The sequence below is a fragment of the Ambystoma mexicanum genome, chromosome 4q, assembly GCF_040938575.1.
Source record: "Ambystoma mexicanum isolate Mex_15411 chromosome 4q, UKY_AmexF1_1, whole genome shotgun sequence".
NCBI classification, from domain to species: Eukaryota; Metazoa; Chordata; class Amphibia; order Caudata; family Ambystomatidae; genus Ambystoma; species Ambystoma mexicanum.
In genome coordinates, this window is record NC_090928.1 from 255,401,363 (window position 1) to 255,417,699 (window position 16,337).

Consider the following 16,337-nt stretch of genomic DNA (forward strand, 5'->3'; position numbering starts at 1 on the left):
TCTCACCAACTGTCTGGAATTGATGCTGGGTGCGTTCACCCTGAAAAGTATGGCAAAGGATCGGGTGGTCGGTTGCATTCTGTTGAGGATGGACAACATTTAAGATTTTCAATAAATCAACAAGACGGAGGGTGTCCATTCACAATTATTAGCGGAAATAGAAAAATACTTTTGGCATTTTTGGCTGGTCAGAGACTGCTTGAAGCACACTATTTGCCTGGTCTACTCAATACTGTAGGAGACTGAAAGCCCAGACGCTATTGCGACTCCAGAGACTGGAGACTTCTCCGGTGGATTTTTTTGAGTTCTGATGTGTTGCAGGGTCGCATAGAGATAGATCTCTTTGTGTCCTGCCTCAATGCTCAACTTTCAAGGTTTTTCAGCTGGAGGCCAGGCCCAGAGGCTGTAACCTGGGATGCCTTTCAACAAAATTGCACAAACATCATTGGTTATGCCTTCCTTCATTTTCTCATGTTTCAGGGACTGATTCAGCATGTGAGGTTTCAAGGATCACCTGTGACTCTGGAGACTCCCCTTTGGCTGTCTCAGTTCTGGTATCCAGCTCGCTTTCAGATGTTCATGGATGTCTCGCTGCTGCTTCCAATGATTCAATGTTTTCTCATGTTCTTGTAGACCCAGACACCATCCCCAAAAGCTGTTTCACAGGGGCACCTCCGTTTAGTGGAGGATTTCTGGGGATCCTGGCATGTTGAGGGCCTTTGGGCATCAGCTTCCTAAATTGTCAGGGAATCCTGGATCACTGAAACCTTTGAAGTGTCATCGCTCAGCTTGGGGAGCATGGGTTTTTGGTGTGTGGGGAAATCATTTGATTCCATTGCAGCGACTGACTTAGGGGGTGGAATTTTTTTTAATCTAATTTGTTTGATCAATGTACATTTTTCCACACTTTTAACCTTTATATATCATCTATTTCAGTGGGACATAAGTTTGAGGACATGACAGCCATCGGTTCCCATCCATTGGTTCGTCACCTTCTGAAAGGGGCCTTAGTGTTGAAACCACCAGACTCTAAGTACTTGACCTGAAATCCTAATATGGTACTTCACTTTTCTGTCATGGCCAATTGTCCATGAAACAATTGTTTGCTTAATTGATTATGTTGCTAGGCCTCATATCTTTTAGAAGAGTTTCTGATGTTAGGCTGTAGAGTAGCAGTTGTAGACGTCATTAGAGCCCACAACCTCACCTCCATCATATTGGAAGAATAAGAATATACTTTGCCCGACCCTGGGTACAATTCCAATACTGCATCGAAAATATGAGAGACGTTATGTATTCAGATAACCGTATGAAATGTATCGAAGAACTGAAGCGGTAGAAGGAAGTCTGCAGACCCCAATGGGACTAGAAGACCTATAAGTAAAATCTGACAAGCGCAAAGTGATGTCATAAAGAGAAGACACGATGACACACTGAAACGATCTGAGAATACTTAAGGAATAAAGATGTAATTGAAGAAGCAAAAGCAAAGATATATATATATATATATATATATGAGAAGAAACCATGTATACAAAGAAGATAAATAACCAGATGTGTAGTAAATGTATATACGCAGAAATGCAAGGTAGATGAGCCACATAGAAGATTATGGCAGTAGAAAATATAATAGGGTTAAAGGGGCCATGGTAAAAAGATTGACGTCGGCTCTGAATAAAAGTAAGCAAAAGCCCCGAAGGAGAGAGACCAGGGCTGCAGAGCTGACAGGTGCTGGGAAATGAATTTGCACACCAACAAAGGATAGCAGTTTGGCCAAAGATCAAGGGTGCCACAGTAAGACGCAATTGTAGGGTACAAGGAGAGTGAACGAGGATAAGCAATGTATGCAGGAAATGAGCAAACTTTTTTGAATGCTAAGTATTGAAACAATTAAAATAACAGAAAGCATATACAAGACGGAGCAACCAAGTGTCCGAAGAGAGTCATGACACCCAAGATAATTGAATCAAATAGTACTAAATAGAAAGGCGAAATGGACAAAATCATTATCTCCTCCCTCACACGTGGTGCAAGACCAGAAAGCCAGGCCTATTAATGCACTCCAGACGACAATAGAAATGTTCCTTAACCCCCCTTAAGGTTCCCGGGAAGAGAACATTCAGTAAGGTCAAGTACAAAGAAAAAACCTTGGCTGAAGGCTTAATTTATGAGAGATGGTAGACAAATTGGGCAAGTGGGCAGTTGTCTGCACCTGGTTTTTGTTTTGTTTACGTGCTGCTAATGAGCCAAATGTCCAAGGTTGGGAGAGAATGCCAACCAATCATGAGGGCCTATGTAATGATGAACATACATTGTTGCACGGGCCAATCCGCTGCTGTTATTCCGCTGTAATCTGTATTATATGTAATCAGAGGGAAGTTCAAGGTATGCCTGCAAGATGAGGGGCAGCCAATCATGTTACTAACACCTACATAAATTATAAGTAGATATGTTCCCCTAACCATACCTTTGTGTCAGATGGCGGTCCAAGGGCAGTGACCTTCGCTTGTTGGCCATGGGTTAAGGAGGACATGCCTTTACATCTCCCACATCACCATTATGGCCACCTTCAAAAGCACAGTAGTTACTTTCTTCTGTCTCCTCTTCATGTGCTCCAAGGGGGTGGAGTCCACATCGGAGATGCACTCCACACCAAGCAGCACCATGCAAAGCTGCTGGTCAGAAATACTAATGGTGGGCGAGTGTAGTGTCTGAACTGATATGTCCCGTACACCTACACCATAGCCGTTTGGCTCCTTACTTTAATGCAGCATGGGGGCCGAATACACGCTGAAGGCTATCCTACACACTGCACAAGGCAAGTTTCCTGAGGAGGAACATGTCTATGTTAACACATAACTGGCAGAGCGTAATGAGGACTGTGAAGTGAACCCTTGATGGCATCTTCATCCCACATAATACTATGGGCCCTGTTTTTAACATTAGTATGGCCTCATAAAGTGTGACTGTAGTGTTGGTATTCAACAGAGTATAAAGTTAGTGCAATCAGGTATGCCATATTACTTTCTATTAACGCACCGTAATCAGAGCCCTAGCCCCACATGAACCAGATATAATTATGTCCCCCTGAGTAATAAACATACTGTGACAAGTCCCCAGATGTTGTCACTTCTCCCATGTGGGGAGCCCCTTCGATTAAGCCAGGGAGGTGAGGCCACTACCCAAAAGTCTCCCTGGGGGTGGTACTCAGCGGGTGGATCTCATGGGGTGGGAAACTCTCTATGGGATTAGTGATGACCTGTGTAGAACGAGGTACTAATCTACCTCACCAGACCCTCACTTACCTGTCTATCCTCTACCTTCCCATCTACCCCATACTTCAATGTGTGTAGATAGGGTAGACTATCTAACCTCCTCAACAGGTACTGAGATGAGGAAGACTAGGAGTGACCTGAGTAGAGCCTCTGTGCAAAGTACTGGGACGAAGAAGAACTCTGTTGACTCCTGGGAGATCAGTCACCTCAGTACTATGGCGAGGAAGAAGTGTGGATCAATACAAACTACTCTACAGAACTGAGATGATCGCTCTAGACAAAGTAAGCAAAGGCAGGACAATTATACTATAAAAACTGAAGAAGGACTTCAAAGGTTGTCTAATCATCCCTGGAGAAACCATGAGAGAAAAGGAAGCACAACCCGAAATGCGGAAGTAGACCGGGAAGGCACGAAGGGAGCAGGAGGAAGTGGTGCAACTTGGTGAACAAGGTTTTCTGGCGTTCCTAAGGCCGGAGAGACACGGAGGAGAGTACCCTCGCAATGAGAAGGAAAAGGGAGTCTGCGGAGTGACCACAGTCCTCAGCATCCCCAGAAGTCCTGCGGCTGCCTACAAACACCCTGGAGAGATCAGAGCCCTCGCGTGCCACGAAGTAAGGTAAGCGGATGGTCAGAGAGGCATTGGGGGACCAAGAATGCTATGTGCAGTACAGCAGGGAATGATAAGTCACCAGTACAGGTTCTGGGACCCATACCACAGTAGAGAAGCCATCTTATATAGTTGGCCATCCAATAGCACTTGGCAGGAGAGTGAACCAAGTCTACCCAGAAGGGCATTAAAGGAGAAATGCGAGTCGGAGGCCCTCACCCATATAAGAAAGACCACCACTGCTCTTCATAGTCACAATACCTGGCAGGGTAGTGAACTAGGTGGGCTGTGGGATAAAGCCTGCGAAAGGCCTGGGGAAGGAAGACATTCCCCCTAGTTTGTTGAACTGCCAGGTAAAATCTGAGAAAGGCCAGGGGAAGGGAGACATTCCCCCTGGTATGTTGAACTGCCACATAAAACCTGAGAAAGGCTGGGTTGCGGGAGTAATTTCCCCAACCTTTGTGAAATGTAACAAAAGCCTTAGAAAAGCCCAGGAAAGAAGACATTCCTCTGGCACGGCAAAAGGATTAAGAATAAGATACCGGGAGAAGGGAGGCATTTTCCAGGGACTCAATAGTCTGAAAAACTGTGGGCAATAAGGAATGATGTTTGAGTAGTAACTTTTGAATTCGAACTGATAATGTTTACAGCACCTGAAGTGGGAACTATGTGTTATATCCAGGAAAGGAACTGAGACCTGGAGAACGGAGTCCTTTTCTCAGGCACAGTTCCGAGGTGTCAATTGGAACCATAAGCCAGCATCCGGAAGAAGGGAGATTCCGACAGATTCCTTAGTTCCTTATTTGAGGCTGGGAACCCCATCTTAGAGTTAGGGGGGGATAGGTTTCTCCTTTATTTTTACCATGCCAACAATCATGTGACCTGTGTGTCAGTCTCCTCCTTCTACAATACATGACAAATAATGTAAGCATTCCATATAAATCCCTGGATCAGCGGGAAGGAGTTCCGTAGTCAGATCCTTTTGATTTCTGGAGAGGCAGAGCTTCGTAGTTGGATTGGGTGGCATGTCAAAGAATGATGGTGTAAAGCTTCGATCCCCCATCAAGCAGGAGGCCAGCAGTAGACAAGGTGAGTAGATAAGGGGTTCTGCTTGTATCCCCTTTGGGGGCAGTGAGTGAATACAGCACTCCATCACAAACCAATAATTATTCAAACAAGTGGGGTGGTCTGCCACTAGTGGACCATCCATCCAAACACACCCATTCATTCTAGAAGGCTCACACAAACAAAGGAAGTTAATCTGCATTATCCGAAACAAGCATTCAGTGATAAAGGTGGCCACCTCGTCTCACATACACAAAGAGGGACATGGGGTAGTCACGTGACCTGCAGGTCTTCCAGGCAAATAAAGACAAACTCCATTATGGTGAAATTGAGGGGCGGGTCAAAAAGGACTCATCCAGATACACCCTGTGGAACCCCATTACACAGGCAAAAGGTCACCACCAGCCTAGTCACATGACTAACAGAAAAGAAGTAACTACACTGGGGCACCTTTCAGTTATCCCTGCCTTAGCAGCCATAAGTACTCTTTTTTTAAAAAACTTTATTTACTGATTTCAATAATACAAATATATTGTAAATACAAGAAAAGTAATACAGAATACAAACTTTAAGGCAAATCACAACAATAATACACATTAGTCATGTCTTCAGAAATATTATATACAAGAATTATCTAGCTCCTTCAACACATAGACGATAGGATATGACAGATGACTACACAACACACAAAAAATAAAAAATAAATAAAACCCTTACTTTGGATTAAGCCTGGCTGGGACAAAAACAAAGTCCAAAATCCAGAAAAGCCAGCAAAGAATACAAGGGGCTACCACATGCAGTAAAAAGTGGAAATGTGCCTAACAGGTTTTCAGTGAGCTTGACCAAATCAGTGGTTGAAGGAAAGTGATTTGGCCAAACACAAAAGAAACACTGGGAAAACGGGAGCGTTTGTGAAAACGAAATCTTTATACTTGCACCCCAAATAGAACATAGGAGAATGGAGTAAAATAAACCAGAGTCTCCATAGGCTTCCAGGGGTGGACTGGCCTATATGGAACTCTGGAGATTTCCCGGTGGGCCTCTGCACAGTGGGCCTCTTTTGAGTGGTATTTCCAAATTTTCTCATAGGAAAAGGATTGGGCTTGCTGAAAAGGTGCCATATGGGGCCACTTTGAACATTATTTCCAGGGCCTCTTTCGGTCCCCAGTAATTATTTCCAGGGCCTCTTTTAGTTCCCAGTCCAGCCCTGTAGGCTTCTGACTTCTTCACTGTCTGGGAAAGAGTCAGGTCCTGGTCACTCTCTTGCATGCATGATCTTGGAACGTTTGCAAAAGGTGAGGTATGCTTGACCATTGCCTTCTGAAAAAGGTAATTCGGTCGCATTCTTGGGGTGGGTGAATAGTTGATCATCGCAGATCATCTTTAGTAGCCTCTGGTGTCAGAGGGAAGACGTTCTCTAACCTAAAGAATGTCCTCAACAGCACCCACACGAGCTCCAACAGTAAAGTATTAGGAGTGCGTATGATATGGTATCAGAATACGCCAACATGCTGACAGCCTGAGAAATACTGAAGACCAGCAGCTCTAGAGCACTTGCATTAGTAGACCACGGGGGCCATTACGACTCTGGAGGTAGCCATGCCGCTATATGCGGCATGGCTACCCCCATTCCGGGTACCGGGTCCAGCCTCCTGGAATGGGGAAATACCGTGCCATTCTGACATTAGAGGGCCCGGTATTTCTCCATTCCCGGAACCCAGACTCTGTACATCCCTATTCCCATTCGAGCCCCCATAGGGCTCAATGGGAATGGGGAGGATGCAAACAACGGGCCCGTTAATCGTTGTTTGCATCCTGGTCTGCTCGCGGGACCCGCTAAGGACACCTGGTGGTACCAGGGGTCCTTACCGGGTCCCGCGAGCAAACCTCGTAATGCGGCGGTAGGGGGTTAGCGAGGCTGGCAGCTCTACCGGCCCCGTTAACCCCCTACCGCCAGGGTCGTAATAACCCCCCCCATGTATGAGTAGCCATATAAGGGAGACAAAAGGGCATTAGCGGCATGCATAGACCACGTACATGTTATCTTGTAGCTCGAATATATTTCGGGACCTAAACTGTGAAGTGACCTCTCAGAAAACCTACGTCTCGCAGAGAATAACCTGCACTTCAGGAGAGGCCAGGACAAGACATTTTTGATGCACCACCCTGAACTTTGTTTTATGGGGCGTTGGCACTGCCCTAGCAGCCCATCTTCTTTTCACGCACTTACCTTCACCCTACCATAGTGGACACATGGCCAAAGAACATGTGAATGGTGTGTGCCCTAAACTTGCACCATCTCTCCCCCCACCCGTTTACCTTGCTAGTGCTCTACCAGTGGCTACTGGCTATGTGTAACACTTTACGAATCTCTGTAAATAAATAAATAAATCTCCTGCCTCCCACACAAAGCTGGAGCCCACAAAGAAGCAGGAACCTGCCTGGAGAAACAGCTCTCCTTGCGCAGGTGCTTCGCACCTTGGTGCTTTCAAATGAGCTGTGGCTCGGAGGAAAGAAAGTGGAGTTGTGGTACAGCATGTGCAGGTTGAGGCATCCCTCTCTATGCCACCACTCTTCTGGCTCTAGCTCGGAGTGAGAGGGATTGTAGCTAAGGAGAGCAGAATGGCCAACTGATGTGGCGCCCTCCTGCCCGGTCCTCTTGCTGAGCTACTTCCTGCTGCAGACATGGAGAAGACAGAGCAACACTTCCAACTATGTGTCTCTCTCCATGCCTTTTGTTAGCCACATTGAGGATACTGATGTGTCTGGGCAAATACAAGGGGTAGGGATGCTCCACTATGTAGAAAGGGCGGCAATCCTAACCCTTCCTCTGTGTCTGTCTTGCCTGCCAAGGCCTGCATTGAGTTTGAGCCAGCGCTTTAAGGAGCAGGGAGTGAAAGGGATCCTTGAACAGCAAAGGTGCCCATTGCCATGCGCTCCCCTGAAACAGATGTACGAAAGCACCACTGAAACTCTAAGGCAAACTGAAAACCCAAAGTAAAACTGAGAAATGTTCCTTGGTGCCTATGATGCATGATTTTGGCAAGTGCCTCTGCATGCAGCCCTCTCAACTCACTGATTGCAATAGGCTCCACCATCAGAAATCCTGTGCTTCTTTCTTCAGCAAGACCTTAGAAGAGGCACAGTAGCTTGGTGAGTTGAAAGGGGCACATTTAGGAGAGAACTGAATGTTCCTGGTCTTAAGCTATGAGCGGAGCAAAGTTAGTGTGGCAGAGGGGCAATGGCACAGGTGCATGAATGAGAGAACTAGGATTTCCAAGTGGTCAGATTCAATGTGTTAATTGGACTTAGAAGAAGGCCTAACAAAGCTAGATCTACCAGTCCTCCACAAAGCAAACTGTCGACATTTGAATTGTGCCACTATGGTAGAGATAATCCTGCTCTCCCGACCCCAGCAGCGACGTCGGGAGGCAGGAGCCCATCCCTCTACGCTGATCCCCATCGAAGCCCCATCATCTGAGGAGCCGTTACCTAAGGTAGCTGATATTGCTATATACTGCCGTGCCGTGTGCCCGGGTGCACTTATTTGATTTGTGCCCCTCTACGCTTCCATGCGTTAACCTGGGCCCACTGCCACGCACTTCTGAAAATCCTTTGTGCATTAACACGAGGCCTGCTCTATAAGATGGGCGCTGCCTTGCTTGTATACCGGCGTTGCTAGGCAACCACCACCGACGATCCTCTGCCACTGTGATTGGCTGAGGAAACCCTCTTCTCCCGAGCTTCACCACCGGAAAGGCGCAAGCCGGGACCACCCACCCAAGGACCACCACTTAAGGACAAAATCTGCCTGGGCCTGCCCGGGCCGGGGGGCCATGGGCTGCCATCCTACCTACTCCAACTGCCTACTGCGCGCTCGTCGCCTACACAGATCGTTCATCAGACTGTCTCACCGGCACATCTCCTTAAGCAACATACACACGCTGCAATTGCCAACCACCACCTACGTACTGTCTGCTAAGCCGTGGACTGCATGGTAAGCCCCCCACTGCCTCAACCCTCCACCACCAGTCAGCTCTTCCTCATGATCATAAGATAGAGTCCACAGACCTCCATTACTCGCAAGCGCTGACCCAGAAATGATCATATGACTCTATGCTCTTTCCACATAACCTCCAAGCGCTATGGATGGTCTTTTGCCAATGCCCACTCGTCCCAAAATCTTATTACCTAAGGTTGCCTGACACCTGCATTACTGTAATTGCATTACGTCCTGCATTATGAATGCTGCTGAATTATTTTGCCCTGCATTATGAATGCTGTATCTAGCCTAACCTGAACGCTGCATCTAGCCTAACCTGAATGTTGCATCTAGCCTAACCTGAATGTTGCATCTAGCCTAGCTGTACCTCCCTTCTTGAATGTTGCATCTAGCCTAACCTGAATGTTGCATCTAGCCTAACCTGAATGCTGCTAGCCTAACCTGAATGTTGCATCTAGCCTAGCTGTACCTCCCTACTTGAAATTTGCATCTAGCCTAGCCTGAATGCTGCATTTAGCCTAACCAGAATGTTGCATCTAGCCTAGCTGTACCTCCCTGCTTCAATGTTGCATCTAGCCTAACCTGAATGCTGCATCTAGCCTAACCTGAATGTTGCATCTAGTCTAGCTGTACCTCCCTACTTAAATGTTGCATCTAGCCTAACCTGAATGTTGCATCTAGCCTAACCTGAATGCTGCATCTAGCCTAACCTGAATGTTGCATCTAGCCTAGCTGTACCTCCCTACTTGAATGTTGCATCTAGCCTAGCTGTGCCTCCCTACCTGAATGTTGCATCTAGCCTAACCTGAATGTTGCATCTAGCCTACTGTGCCTCCCCATCTGAATGCACCACCTAGCACTAGATGGTTCACCACCCGACTACTATACCCTACCTTTTTGCGCCCTCCCACCTGATCACTGTATAAGTCTACAGCAACAACCCCCACTACACTAGTGCACCTAACAACCACCACTACCTGCTGCACCTATGATCATGAGTAAAATCTTAGGGACCCTGACACTCAAACTCATACTTGGCCTTCTCGTTAGTATGGCCATTGCCACTCCTACCTCATGCCCCCCCCCCCAAGGACAGAAATATAAGACTGTGAGCAAGACTGCCATGTCTTTACTATCCCATAACAAACTTTAATAGAAGAAGTTCTACATGTAACACAGCCCATTCCATAGAAACCCCCAATAAAAACACACAGCAATATAATGCCTATAAACTGTCCTCAGACCTTCCAGATACTACTCCCAGAAACACTCAAAGAGTTAACGTATCTACCACCATAACTCCCCCCAAGACAAAAAATACTAGCACACTATCACTATCTGGCTCACTTATTAATGCTAGATCCATGGTGGCCCACGCCACCGAGATCGCTGACATACTAACCAATGAGAATCTGGATTTACTGGCCATAACCGAAACATGGCTCCATGAGGCTGCAGGACCTGCCCTCATGATAGCTGTTCCAGACGGATACCAGTTACTCAGAGCAGACAGACCCAACGCCAGAGGCGGTGGACTAGCCATCATCCACAAAACCAACCTAGCCCTCAGGCTTGCCAGTGCCCCACCCACCCAATCCTGTGAGACCCTCACTGCCAAACTCCACCTCTCTAACAACCGGACTTTAACCATACACGTGATCTATAGACCTTCTGGGCCACTAGGCTCTTTCGAAGATGACTTAAACGGTATCCTATGCAACAATACCAAAGACCACTTGCAAATATTGCTTAACCTCGGATTTAACGATAATGACGACAAACATGGCCAATCAGTTGTTGCAATTCTAAAGGACTACGGACTGACACAAAAAGACACCACTCCAACACACACTAAAGGAAGGACCTTAGATTGGGTTGCCGACCTAAACTGCAACATTACTATTACAAACACTACTCCGCAATCTTGGACCGACCACCTTCTCTGCCTCTCTGGTCCTTATCCACCCTAATATCATAGTAATGGCACCACCTCTCCCTACTAGGAGTAAGAAAGACATCACAGCAGAAAAGGTATTACCTCATCTTCTCCCTGACCTCAATAACCCACCCAACAGTACAGATCCTACCTTACTAGTCGAAACCTTCAACTGCACCATGACCAGGGCATTAGACATTATTGCACCGGTCAAAATTCGCAAAAGCAAACAGAAAGCCCACCTCAATGCATGGTTCACACCCCAATTGAAGGAATTAAGAGCACAAAAACGAAGGTCACAATCCACATGGAACCACTCGCCCACTGAGGAAAACAAGCTCAGACTAACAAACCTCTCTAAACTGTACAAAAAGGAAATAATTAGCACAAAAAAGAATACTTTCAACAATAGAATTTCCAAGGCTAAATCAGACACTAAGGAACTTTTCGCTATCCTTCGTGAAATGGAATCTCCCATACCACAGGTGGATAACATTCCCAAGGACAAGCTATGGTGTACTGACATTCAAAATGCCTTATCGAATAAAATTACCTCCCTCCAAATCAAAATTACTAAAAAGAAAGACTCACTACTCCTACCGGCTGAGACAATCCCCCAACAGCAACCATCACCTCTCACGCAGGACTGCACCTCCCCACCCTACAGCTTCAGGAAAGTCTCTATTATTGAAACAGAAAAAATCATACTCTCGCTCAAACCCTCCAATTGCAAAGGAGATAGCTGCCCACCCCAAATTATAAAGGATGCAGTGAGAGATTTAGCCCCCTTCATCTCTAAGCTCATCAATGCTTCATTCACAACTAACCTAGTGCCAAACAACCTTAAACACTCCTGGGTGCTCCCTTTGCTCAAAAAACAAACCCTGGATCCATCCATACTGACTAATTACAGACCTATCACTATGGTCCCCTTTCTACTGAAAATCATCGTCAGAGTAGCATATCTACAAATACAGGACTACCTAGAAGCCAACAACCTACTAGGATCATGCCAGTCTGGATTCCGCCCCCTCCATGGCACAGAAACAGCCTTGATAGACCTAAAGACCCAAACTGACGAGCTAAAGGACAAAGGGAACTCAGCTTTGCTACTCCTCCTTGATCTAACGGTGGCTTTTGACCTAGTGGACCACACAGTCTTATGTAACCACCTCAGGTCATTCGCCCATTTCTCAAGTGATGCCATAACCTGGGTTCAATCCTTCTTAGCGAACTGCACCATGAGAGTCTTCTCCCCTCTCGCAGCCACAGATCCCATTCAAGTCCCCTGCGGTGTACCGCAGGGATCTTGTGTCTCCCCCACTATGTATAACATCTTTACTAAGCCCCTGTTGGACAAGCTGGATAGGCTGGGTGTCACCTACACTAACTACGCAGATGACACCCAGATCCTCATCCCCCTTTCGGGCAACTTCCTGGAGGACCCGTCCTTAGTAAATAAGATATACCACCTCATTCAGGCATGGATGGCATCCCATGGCCTCTGCCTGAATGATGACAAAACTGAGCTCCTAATGCTAGGCTCTGAGATGGCCATAAAAAAACTTGACCCTAACTATGCCACCTTCAATATTGATAACAACGACATCAAAGTCGTTCCTGCTGTTAAAACCCCTGGCTTCTATCTTGACTCAGCGCTTACCCTCAAGAAGCAAGTCAACTCTCTAGCATCTTCCTCAGCATACACCTGTAAACTGATCCGAGCGTGCAGACCATTCCTCTCTGAAACCGACCGCATCACCCTAGCCAACGCACTCATACTATCCAGACTGGACTATTGCAACGCACTTTATGCGGGCTCTAATAAATACATCATAGACAAACTGCAAAGACTCCAAAACAATGCCCTAAGAGCAGCTCTAAATATCCCCAACAGAGATCATATCTCTGCCATCAGAAGAAATGTTCACTGGCTCAATATAAAAGACAGGGTCTTCCTCAAAACACTTTCCCTCACATCCAAAAGCCTAAATAACATAGCACCCCCGTACCTTACAGAGAGAATAAACAGGAAAACCTCAATCCGGCCCATGAGATCAGGTAACGCCTTCACCCTAGAGGTTCCCAGAGACAAACTGAACACAGTTGGCGACTCCAGCTTCCCAGTTACTGCTGCCCAATCCTGGAACAAACTCCCATTAGAGCTTAGAACCGACCAACCCTACCCCTCAATTAGGCGTAACGTTCTAGCCTGTTTTGGACCAATGATGTCTAATTTGAGCTGTTGCTGAATCCCCCCACACCAGGCAGCTCACCGGCCTGACCTCTGCACTACCAACTGGTACTATGCTAATTTGTCTTTGTAAAATTGATCACTCTCTGTAACACTGCATAACTATCTTTGCCTGTATATAACTATGTATGTATATAACTACCTTGTAACCAAGCTGATAAGTATCCTTGTAATGCTTGCGCCCAACTACCTATGGGTCACGGCTGCGCCATATCAAATAAACAAACAAACAAACAACCGGTTTGTTCTCAAACTTTACAACAGGTATCAAGCTGAGAAATCAAGGTACATACCCTGCTCTCATACCTTAACAGAGGCGTCCTCTCCACTTACATCTCAAACTGCGTGAGACCAACATGCCTACGTAAATATATGAGCCACAGAAATCAGGATTTGATTCCAAAATAAAGGGTGAAGAAGGAAACAGTATGTAAGGAAAAACGTGATAGGCAGTACAAATAAAATCACATTTGGGTTATAAATGTTCACAGCACTCACCTTATCCCATTCCACCTTTTCCACATCCACAAGGATCCTCATGAGTTCTGGAATGGCCAGTGCCGGGTGCGTGTCGTTCAGCTGGATTGCCACCTGTAAGAGTCAATCAGAGAAATGGAACAATGCAGCAATCTGCCACTATCATTACAGTAGCTCAAGCATGCCATCTATAGCCATATCAATAAAGTGTCAGCTATCATTTGATGAACTAGTGTAAGAGGTACACCAAGATGGCCATGTTAAGTATATTACCATTTATTTGGGAAACTCGTACAATGTGAGGCAAAAAAAACCTCATAAATGCCACAGGTTTCTCAAATCGTGGGTTTGCCTTTCTAGATGTGGGCTTTATGCCCAGTTTTCTTTCTCTTTGGTGCCTTTCCTAGTGGGGGAACTTTAAGTCCCAGGCCTATGAGGATTTCCCACACTCTAGTCCACTGCAGGCTTTCCAGGGATTGCCGAAATATTTCTATGGAGGTGCCACTGGTAGAGCCACCCGCCCCTTCTTGTACGTAAAGCTTTAAGCCCCGCCCCCTTCTCCCTGCAGCAGCGTGAGAAATTGGGAGAAGTTGGCTTCTTGGCATAAGGCTTCAGATGAAGTTCCAAGACATATAATGGACCTCATTACGAGTCCGGCAGTAACCCTGCCTGTGAGCCGCCGGACCCGCAACACTTTACAGGCACCTGACTTCCCGGTGCCACCGGGATTTTACAAATCCCAGCAGATTGGGAGGTCAAGCGCCGGCAAATGTCAATCCCCATTCCCATGGAGCGCCACAGGACTGTGAGTGGGGAGATGGAAGCACTGGCACTGTTTCTGACGGTGCCGGTGTTTTCGTGATAACCCTGCAGGCGGGTGCTGCAGGGTTGTAGTGTGGCGGTTCAGAAATGGGTGCCGGTACGGTGCAACTGGCACCCATATTTCGGACCGCCACACTCTTAATGACCCCCATAGTCTCATATCAAGAAACAACAGAGCACACACATTAATAGGCAAACATTCTAACAAATAAGCGCATATGCACTCATTGCTGAAATGCACAGGTCACCTTATTCTCAAAGGTGACCTGCGCATCTCAGGAGGGGCTGGACAGTGGCCCAAAGATGCTCTGTCCAGCCCACCTGGATACATTAGTGTTGGGAGCGCTCTCCTGACACTAATGTATGACAAACTCCCAGCAGCCCTATGGTTGCTGGTGCGCATTTCACCAAGACAGGTCATTAAGGTGCCCATCTCTGTGAAGTGCTTACGGGAAAAAAAGCATTTCCATCCCTGTTTGGGGGATGGAAACGCAGGTTTGCCAGCCACAGTTTTTAACCGCGGTTGTCACACTTAAAGAAAAAAGCATGACAGGGTCAGAAATTAGCTGCCATTATTTGCGCCTCTTCCTGTGCCCTTTTCAAAAGATGCCAGGTGACCCTACTTTCTGGGTTTGGAAATAGGAATGTGCTTATAAATACCCAGAAACACCCCGTGATGTGCCCAAATGCGCAAGGGGATGAAAATGGCCATCTGAATTAGGGCATTTTAGATGAGCTCATTCAGATGCCCTTTGAGAAACCAGACCCAAGACTGGGCGAAATAGATATTTATTGGACTGGCATGAACAGTACAGGAGAGAAAAGCTGGGGAGGTCAATCAACCTCCAAACAGGGGTGAAGAGCCTCTCTTAATAAGGGAATACAACGCGGAGGTCAGAAGACAACCACAAGCCACTTGCTGAGGGCTCATGCGCAACTGTATTTTCCTTGAGGTTATGCTATGCATTTGTAATTGGTAGGGACAAAACTCAGATAGCATATGATTCTGGATGGAGGATTTTCTTATTTGTAACAATCCTGATGAGCCCCCTTTTTACATTTTTCTTTATTGGATAGGCCCAGTCACCTTAAAAACAGGGACAGCCGAGGTTTCTGATGATTTAAAAATAAAGAAAGGTTTGAACACAATGCCACCTTGTTCGACTCCTTGTTCGAATCAACCTCAATACCCCCACTGAACCACTGCCCCCCTTCACACATATAATACAAGCAAGTCATGTACAAGTGTACAAAAAGAAGTATAAGAATATTTTTTTTTAAATGCCTTTCCTATTTATTTTTCTACAACAAGACACTCTACTTAATACTTAGAGTTTCCATAATCCAGATCAGAAGAACTATATCTACTTGGGGTTGCCCAAACATTCCATAAATAAACTGTGATGCAAACAAATTGGCCGAAGAGAACCGCTATTTCTCTGGCACAAAAACAACTTTGTTGGTTCCCTGTGCATTAGCAGATACGGTTCAAGGCACAATGTATAACACACAGACCCAAATTCCAAAAATGGCCTTTGATCTTAAATGAAAAATTCAAAGACACAAACCAGATCACTCACTAAGATCAGAAAATAAGAATCTGCGAATCCCAAATATTGTTATGTGAAATTTGGAGGAAGCAAATCTACACCACAGCAGGCTAATCTTTGAAAAGGTCATGCATATGTTTTGTACAGTACTAAATATCAGCTGTGCTTAGGTATTGTGTAACAGGTTTTAGGTTATGTATGACTTTCCACCAGGTGTACCATATTTGGTGATAATAGTGCAACGGAAAGCCAGCACTGTGGTGCCCTAGTGGGCATAAGTGCACTCTACAAATAATAATGAACACAACATAACTTAAAACTACAAACATGTGCTTTGCAAGACGCTG

The 16,337-nt window shown here is 46.1% G+C and overlaps 1 protein-coding gene across 1 annotated transcript in view; it reads right to left on the reverse strand.

Moving 5' to 3' along the window:
• Positions 1-16,337, reverse strand: part of LOC138467651 (glycogen phosphorylase, brain form) — a 760,591-nt gene that overhangs the window by 282,686 nt on the left and 461,568 nt on the right. Inside the window, exon 9 of the mRNA XM_069607828.1 lies at positions 13,640-13,732. Within this exon, the coding sequence (XP_069463929.1) occupies positions 13,640-13,732 (93 nt within the window). The remainder of the gene's footprint in view (positions 1-13,639; positions 13,733-16,337) is intronic.